Source organism: Colobus angolensis, unplaced genomic scaffold (genome assembly GCF_000951035.1).
Source record: "Colobus angolensis palliatus isolate OR3802 unplaced genomic scaffold, Cang.pa_1.0 Scaffold207, whole genome shotgun sequence".
Lineage (NCBI taxonomy): Eukaryota > Metazoa > Chordata > Mammalia > Primates > Cercopithecidae > Colobus > Colobus angolensis.
Genome location: NW_012115233.1, coordinates 4,119,967 through 4,128,940, shown reverse-complemented (window position 1 = coordinate 4,128,940; position 8,974 = coordinate 4,119,967). Strand labels below are relative to the sequence as shown.

Here is an 8,974-nt window from a genome sequence, read left to right as displayed (position 1 = left end):
TTTCCTGATAATGTTAAAGAACTTCTTTTTTGGCCATTTCCATATCTACCTTTGTGAAGTACCTTTTCAAATATTTTGGCCATTTTAAAAATTGAGAAAGTTTTGTTTCTGTTTTGTTTTTTAAAATATTTTATATCACATACTTGTTCATCCCACTATCCATCCATCAGTTTATTGTATTTTTGATGCAGTAAGAGTAAGTTGCAGACATCAATACATTTCTTTCTAAGTATTACAGCGTGCACATCATTAACTCAAGCTCAGTGTTTCTAGGGTGTTTTTGAGACAAAACGTACATACATCTGTGCATGTAGGAGTTATTTATGTTCTGAATACAAGTTCTTTGCCACATGTTTATATATAGTGAATATTTTCTTCTGTTAATGTCTTTTGATGAGTTTTTATTTTGTTTTATTAATTTTTTTCTTTTATGGTTTATTCCTTATGAGTCTTGTCTAATGAATCCTTGGCTATGCCAAGGTGGTAAGATATTTTCTGTTTTCTTCTAGAAATTTTATAGTTTTAGTGCTGAAATTTTTATCCATGGTTTGCCTCTAACTTTTTTTGTACAGCATGAGGTAGAAATCAAAGGACATGTTTTTCATAGATAACCTGTGGTCCTATTAACTTTTTTTTTTTTTTTGGGACAAGAGTCTCACTCTGTCACCCAGGCTGGAGTACAATGGGGCAATCTTGGCTCACCACAATCTCTGCCTCCTGGGTTCAAGCGATTCTCCTGCCCCAGCCTCCTGAGTAGCTGGGATTACAGGCGCCTCCCACCACACCTGGCTAATTTTTGTACTTTTATTAAAGACAGGGTTTCTCCGCGTTGGCCAGGCTGGTCTTGAACTCGTGACCTGAAGTGATCTGCCCGCCTTGGCCTTCCAAAGTGCTGGGATTACAGGCATGAGCTACCGTGCCTATTAACATTTATTGAAAAAATTTTCTTTACTTATTGCATTGTTTATCTCTAAGTACTTCATAGTTTTATTTATCATAAATAGAGTTTTTTCAAACTTGTTTGTTGTATGTATGTGTGGGGTAGAGGGGCGTGTAGAAATTGAAGTTTGTATGTTGACTTTGTATTCTGTAATGCTAAATTGACTCACTGACAAGTAGTTTTTTGTGGATTCCTTAAAATCGTTTACATGCATAATTATGTCATCTGCAGAAAAAGAGAGTATACGTTTTATCTCCTCTTGTTGATTTATTTCATGGCTAAGGACCCAGTAAAGTATTGAATAGAAATGACAAGAGTAGTCCTTGAATTGTTTCTCATCGTAGTTGGGAAGGCCTTTACTTTTTCTCTATTACACATGAAGTGCTGTTTTCATGAATGCCCCTTGTCAGTGGTCAGAGATACTCCTTTATTTTCCTAGTTTGCTGAGGGTATTCATTATAAATGATGTTGAATTTTGTCAAATAATTTTTTATGAGAAGATCATTATTTTTATTTTGCTAATGTGTTGAAAACTGTATTGACTTTTGAGTATCAGAATAGCCTTATATTTCTGACATACAGTCTACTTGGTCTTCATATGTAACATTTAAAATTTTTAAATTCAGTTTGCTGACATTTTATTGATGATTTTCACATCTATATTTATAAAAGATATTAGACTGTAGAGTTCTTGTAATGTCTTTGGTTTTGGCCATAAAATGAGTTGGAAAGTGTTCCTACCTCCTCTTCTCAGTTCTTGGTTTGTGTAAAATTGAAATTATTTCTTCCTTTAATGCTTGGTGAAATTCACCAGTGAAGCCATCTGGACCTGAAGCTTTCTCTATGAAAAGATTTTTAGTAATAAATTCCATTTATTTAATATATACAGGACTAATCCAATTTTTCACTTCAGATTTTTTTTTTCAGTAATATATTTTTTAAAATTTTTTCCCTTATTTACATAAATTCTATCTGGTGTTTTTTTTTTGCAGTCTCTATTTCTTAAATCAGGCTTTCTGTTTGTTTCTTCATTGCATTGATGTTTTCATTTAAATCCTTGAATAAATTTACAATAACTGTTTTAAAGTCCATTTCTACTGATTTCATATTTCTTCAATTGCTTTTCTTCTTTCTATGAGAGGGTTACATTTTCTTTATTTCTTGCATGTCTAGGAATTTTTTATTGTGTGCTGTACATTTATATGCATTATATTGCTGACTACCTGGATTCTGTTATTTTTCTTAATAGAGTGTTGAATTTTGTTTCATTAGGCAGTTAACTTACATGCCAGTCAGCTTGTTTTTGTTAAGGTGTGTTTTGTAGCTTTTACCCTAGAGCTAAACTGTCTCTACTCCTAAGGCGTGGCCTTTCTACTAAATATCACAGAGTGTTTAGTTTGTTCTGTCCTCTCTGGCCAGGCAGAACTCAGACATTTCCTTGCTCTGTGCAAGCTCTGTTATTTCTTCAACATACAATTGCAGGGTAAATTTTTTTGCCCCAGGTATGGTAGGCTGGAAAATGGTCCCCCAAATAATATCTAGGTTTTCATCTCTGGAACCTGTGAATGTTACCTTACATGGCAAAATTTACCTTGCTGGTATATGAGTAAATTACAGATCTTTAGATGAGAGATTATCCTGGATTATCTGGGTGGGCCATAAATATGATCACCTTTCCTTATAATGAGGAGGTGAGGGAGGTTTGACACACAGAAGGCCTTGTAACCGTGAAAGCTTCTGGAGGGATCCCAGGCCTACCAACACCTGAATTTTGTATGGAACTGTAGGAGCATAAATTTCTGTTGCTCTAAGCCACCAATTTTGTTAGCTTAAGTTTGTTACAGCAGCCACAGGAAGCTAATGCATCAGGTATTCTCCCAGAAATCATCTCTCCAGCAGTTATTTTTCCCCCAAGTCTGAAGACTCATCCTGCACATGTGTAGCTTAATGGTCAACCAGAGATTCAAGGGAACCCAATATGCAGGTCCTGAATTCCATGCTGTAGCTCCCTTTCTGTGGTATCCTCACCCAGATATTCCAGCCACCGCCATAACCCCAAACTTCAGTTTGTGTCTTTGTTTTTTTCAACTAAAGCCCCAGTGAAACAGTTTGTCTCTTAAGCTCAGCAAGACAGAGCTTTGTGTGAGTTCCCACTCCCTGCTCCACAATCTGGAAATTGCCTCCAGGCAGAAAGCTCCGCATTCATGGGGCTCACTTCATTTGATTTTCTTCACCCAGGCATCACAGTTGTATGCTTGGACTTGATTATCTAAACATAGTCATTTTATATTTTGTCTTGTTTTATGTAGTTATGATGCTGGAAAGCTAGTTCCATACCAATTACTCCCCTACAGCTCGGGATGGAATAACCTGCTTTATTTTCATCCATTTTGTGATATAAATGTTTCATTCATTATTTGGCCCATCTTTCTATATAGACTGTAACCTCCATGAGAGCAGAGGCTTTTTTTTTTTTTTTCTTGGAGACAAGTGTCGCACACTGTCACCCAGGCTGGAGTGCAGTGGCACAATCTCGGCTCACTGCAACCTCCATTTTCGGGATGCAAGCAGTTCTCCTGCCTCAGCCACCTGAGTAACTGGGACTCCAGGCATCCGCCACTATGCCCAGCTGAGGCTCTTTTATTGGTGGCTGTTTCCGCAGTTTAATTTAATACACACAGTTTGGTTTAATAAGTGTTTGTTGAATGAGGGAATCTTTAAGAGAATCAGAGCCTACTCCGGCAAACAAGCCTTAAAAGCTGCATGTTTGCTTTCCTGCCATGCTTTAGGGTTTATGGCCAGGCTGGAGATAGATACGTCACCTTAGATTTAGGGTCATGAAGTGCTGACTCAGCAGAGAAATTCTGCAGGAGACAGTAACGTCCTGGTCCAGGGGAACGCAGCCTGCCCCGGTGCCGTCAGTGGTGTCATGCTCAGCCCTGTCAGCAGCAGCAACGGTTTTCCTAGGGTCATTCTCTAGCATGATTTTGGTTTCGGTGCAACCACCTAGCGACCGTTACTTCTGCTCATCTTCCAGTTCTGCCCCTCCAGCCTCCCTGGTGATTCTGAGATGCCCAGTACAGCTGGCCCTTTGTATCACAGATTTTGGTATCCTCAAGGGGTCCTGGAACCAGTCCCCCTTGGAAACGAAGAGCCTACAGTGTGTGTTCTTACAGTAAATTCCTTCTCTGCTGAAGTCATCCAGGGTCAGCCTTTGGTGTTTCTAGCTAAGAGCTCTGACTGATAGCACTGTTAAAGCTGCCCAAGCCTCTGATTTCCCAGTACTTCTCCTGGATTTGTAATAAGAATTTGGTGGGGGCCAAAATCTCAGAAGTCACCACTAAAGAACTTATCCATGTAATCAAAAAACCACCTGTTCCCCAAAAACTATTGAAATTTTTTGAAAAAATCTGTGTATAAGTGCACCGCGCAGCTCAGACCTGTGTTCAAGAATCAACGTAAATGCAAGTATAAAAAAGACTGGAAGGAAATACTCAAATATACTAACAGTCCTTTTTAACCTCTTGGTAAGGAATTTCCAGGCAGTTTATAAACTCATACTTTATCCTGCTTTCCAAATTATGTTCCTTAAAATGTGCTACTTTGATAATTAGAAAATGGAATTTTTGAAATCCCTGAGAAGAAAATACAAAATATGCCAGAAACTTTAGTAAAATGATTTGGAGTAGTGTGTCATTGTATACTGTATGTGTATTTTTACATAGATATTATTTCCTTTCTGAAAAAGAATTAAAAAAAAATTTTGGTGAGGGGATGTAAACACAAAAGAAACTTTGCTTCAACTTTGGCAAATTCAAGTTTATTGTAGATACTTTAGATCTTTATATTTTGTAGGTATTTATGCAAATTAAATGTGTTGTTTAAGAGAGGTTGTGCCTCCAGCCTGCTGCTCTTGTCTCCTAATGCCTTTGCTGACCAAATTAATCAGATTTTATTTTTAACCCTAAGTTAGAAATCTTACTGTATTTTTACTTCATTCTACTGAGAACCATAGGTTGATTTTTTTCATTCAAAGTTTTGGCTTTTGTTTGCTGTGCTTTATATACAGAGAAATGCTAATTCTATTTTCCCATTTAGGAGTTTCATAATAGAAGAGCAGAGTTTCTTACTATGTGAAGATCTTCTCTATGGAAGAATGTCATTCAGAGGATTTAATCCTGAGGTTGAGGTATTAAATATAATTGCTTCAAATCTAAAATTTTTCCAATTGAATTTTTTTCTGCTAATAATTGGGCTTAGGTGTTTCTCTACCGAGTACCATTTCTACTCATTATATAGAAAATAACAAGTCTTGAAATATCACCATAGCTATTTAAAGAAATTGCAGGCATTGCAGCCTAGTTCTGTGGTAGAGGTGAGTAGATAATTTCATATAGGGGTATACAGCCCTTGACAGTGCCACGGTAAATACTAGAATTTCAAGTTGAGTCTTTTACAGGAACGTCAAGATTTTATTCATGTGATGCTATTATGAAAAGTTATTTTCTGGCACCTATAAATGTATTTTTTCTAATGGAAAAATGTTACTTTAGAATTGTGTGGTTTGGCTTTTTAATGGACAGTTTTAATCCAAGCTTATAAGTAGATTTTTAAATGAATCCTTTTTGCCTTATAACTGAGCTATTCATTTGAATTTTCCTGCACCAGGATAGAGAAGCAGACCTTTGTTTAACAAATACTCATTAGAACTCTGGTTCATATGTTAAAAGCCATCCTATCAGGTACTTGATGAACCAAATGGACACGAGATATAAATCTTTAGTTTTGTAAATATTACTCGAAGTCAGGGTTTCTCGCCCTTGGCAGTGTTGACATTTGGGGCCAGATAATTCTTTGTGGTGGTGGCTTTCCTAAGAGGATGATGAACCACATCCCTGTCCTCTGTTCTCTACCAACTAAATATCGGCACACACACACCCCACCATCCAACCCAGTTGTGACAACCAAAAATGTTTCCAGGCATTGCCACAGGTTCCCTGGTGGGAAGAATGGTCCCCAGTTAAGAACCACTTCTCCAGGAGCCACAGTTAACTAAGCCAGTTGGCAGAGTTTGTTGAAAGATTCTAGATTAGTTTTCCTTTTCTGCTTTTTTGGCAGAGTGGGAGGAGGCATGTGTGATAATTAAGGTGTTATATTAGAAGTGTTTGTTTTTAATATATACTGGTCTCACTTTGACCTGCTTTAATTAAGCTTCAGATTGAGAAGGAGAGGGGCTGCAGAGTGGGGTAAAAGGGGAAGAAAAAGGCAGGGATTATGAAGGTGTGGTGTTCAAAGAGCAGGGTTTGGATAGGCGAGCATTCCACAGTACGTCTGCTGCACTGGGAAAGGAGAGGTGCCACTGCCCGCAGAAATTGATGGGGGGCAGGGACGGGTGTTAGCAAATGGCCCTAATTACTGGATTCTGTAACACCGAATACACTCCCCCTAGGAAAAGGTTTTGAACTATTGTCACTCTTTTAAGCCTTACAAAAACTAGTTGAGACTGATTTCTCATCTTGTATTCCTTCTCCTCTTGCTATAAAGAAGAGATTACACATTTTAAAAAAAGAAAAGAAAGATCAGAGGATAATTATCACAAAAAGGTTTATGTGAAAGAGTTGAAGGAGAGACCTGTGGTGCATGGATGTTAACATGGGATGCATTATCCACCCTAAAGTTTAGGAGGGTGGGGCTGAGGTGCAGATTCCCTCCATTATACAGGGCCAGCCCTCCACTTCTCCTGCCGCCTCCACCCACCACCACCACCACCACTACCAAGAGATGCATTTAAAATTATTATTGACTACTAGTGCTTCTTCCATTTGTCTTAAAGATGGAGTGGGGGAAGTTCAGAGAAAATCTGAAAGTTTATTATTTCTTCCCCCACTCGCTGGAATGTGTCAGCAGTATGCCTGCTTTAAATATCAGTAACTAGTACTAAGATTTATGATCTTAAATACCCTTTAAATTCACACTAAATATAATCCAGTGAGGCTTTGCCTTACTTGTTTTTTGACTCGGAGCTGACTTCTGTTAGACCATTGTGATATCAAGTATTACAGAGAGTCCCTTATCAATTTTAACTAGTTCTCTAGATTATTTGAGTTCAGTTTCTTTGCCTTCAAAGAAGTTTGACATCAGTTCCTTTCACAAGCGTTTTCTAGCCTGAAGGTCAGCACTGGTGTATTTTTCAGAAATTGATGCTTCAGATGAATGCTAAGCACAAAGCAGAAGAAGTTGAAGATGAAACAGTGGAGCTTGATGTGTCAGATGAAGAGATGGCTAGAAGGTAACCGTCCTGCACAGCAGCTTTCTAATCCGGACCAAGCATTCATTGGCTCTCCCAGGAATGCTTCTCTTACCCCACAGTCCACGACAGCGTTCAAGGGAGTCCCCCCAGTAGGAAGATAACTGTGATCAGCATTCTCTTAATGGCCTGCAGGGGCCGCAGACCTGTCTCAGGCTGCCAGTTGAGAGCCCATTTCCAGAGCTGCTGGAAATGTGTATTTTAAAATGTACATCTCAATTTATTTAGGGTAATGCAGACACCAAAATGGCAAGGAATTCAATCACTCTCAGAGAAGTTCTTAAATTGTTAAATCAGATAGTTTCTTTTAATCATAGTTTTCTTTTTCTTAATCTTTTTTATTGCATATTTGGTCTGATATTCTTGACAAGGTTTGATTCCTACCTTTTTATTTGAAATTAAACGTGTGCTGTCTATCCTCTTGACAGATATGAGACCTTGGTGGGGACAATTGGGAAAAAGTTTGCCAGAAAGAGAGACCATGCCAGTTACGAAGAAGATGAAAATGGAGACATAAAACCGATTAAAGCAAAGAAGATGTTCTTGAAGCCCCAGGATTAAGATGGATGCCTCAAGCGATGGACTATGGGTACTTGGTGGAAGTCAGCAGCACATCTGGAGCGCATCCCGATAGTGTCTCTATAGTTATTAATACTGTAACGTTTACTTTGTAAAGAGATGTATCATTTTGGAAACATGCTGTTTAAAAAAACAGATGTGTGATGGATGTTGTACATCCTTTGCTTCATGGTATTCATTCATGAATTTTTAGCCCCTGATCTACGAATGTATACATTTTTACAGGGCTGCTTGCTAAAGTTTTTTTTGACCTCGGGTTTATCGTAATATAGTTCTCCAGTCACTGACCTTGCATTGAGTCATATAAATTACTACCAATGTTTAAATTGCCCTTATGTTTATATGTAAATTATTATGTCAAGCCAATTCAGACATACAGTTTGGAATCAAATATTCTAAGAATTTGTTATATAAATTTATCAAGAATAAATATGCCTCTCCATCCTTAAGTGTTTACATGTTCCCAGATCATTGTCAGTTTATGGTATTATGTTGTGTTATTTAAAGCATTGAATTAATAGAAAAAATTGCTCTGTAATAAAAACCTGCTTTCACATACTTTTTATATTTTCTTGTACTTTCAAGTAACAATTTTAGTCTAATTCAGTAATATAACTTTTTTCCAAATAGTAACTTTAAAAAACAGCCATTGGTCAGAATATAGTGATGTATGAGGTTGAACCATAAGAAATTGCCTTTTACAGGTCAAAAACAACCATTAGTTTCTTATGGTAAAGCCCAATAGATTTTACCGCTGACCAATGGCACCATCTCCTAGTCTGAACTCTATTCTAAATGCTAAGTATAGAAAGAAACACAGAATTAAGTGTGTGTATGTGTGTCTGTCTGTCTGGAGATAAGTATCTAGGACTTCTGAGAACTACTGATTTAATTTTGCTCCCAGGAAATGAATGAGGTACATGTCTCCTCTCTCCTCAAATCTCTGTGAGATTTTATTGCTCTGTGACCTCAGTTCTCTGGTGAGTTATGAGAAAAGATAGGAATTTGAAGTTAATCTGGCTTTTTTTTTTTTTTTTTCATTGTGAATATGAGAATGATGCACCTCCCAACTCTGGGAGGTAACGAGAAGTTCTTCCCCTTGCCTTACTACCACAACAATCCATGGACTTACTACATGTTTTATGTAC

General features: G+C 37.6%; 1 protein-coding gene across 5 annotated transcripts in view; it reads left to right on the top strand.

Moving 5' to 3' along the window:
- The window catches only part of MPHOSPH6 (M-phase phosphoprotein 6), a 21,957-nt gene extending 13,218 nt beyond the window's left edge, over positions 1 to 8,739 (top strand). For 4 of the 5 annotated variants that reach the window (XM_011942166.1, XM_011942165.1, XM_011942167.1 and 1 more), the window contains exons 3-5: positions 5,039 to 5,129; positions 7,135 to 7,229; positions 7,676 to 8,384. In XM_011942166.1, coding sequence (XP_011797556.1) covers positions 5,039 to 5,129; positions 7,135 to 7,229; positions 7,676 to 7,808 — 319 coding nt within the window. In that variant the 3' untranslated portion in view covers positions 7,809 to 8,384. Of the gene's footprint in view, positions 1 to 5,038; positions 5,130 to 7,134; positions 7,230 to 7,675; positions 8,385 to 8,682 lie in introns of those variants that run through there. The other variant, XR_001001793.1, reaches the window with a different exon arrangement.
- The last annotated feature ends 235 nt before the right edge of the window (positions 8,740 to 8,974 follow it).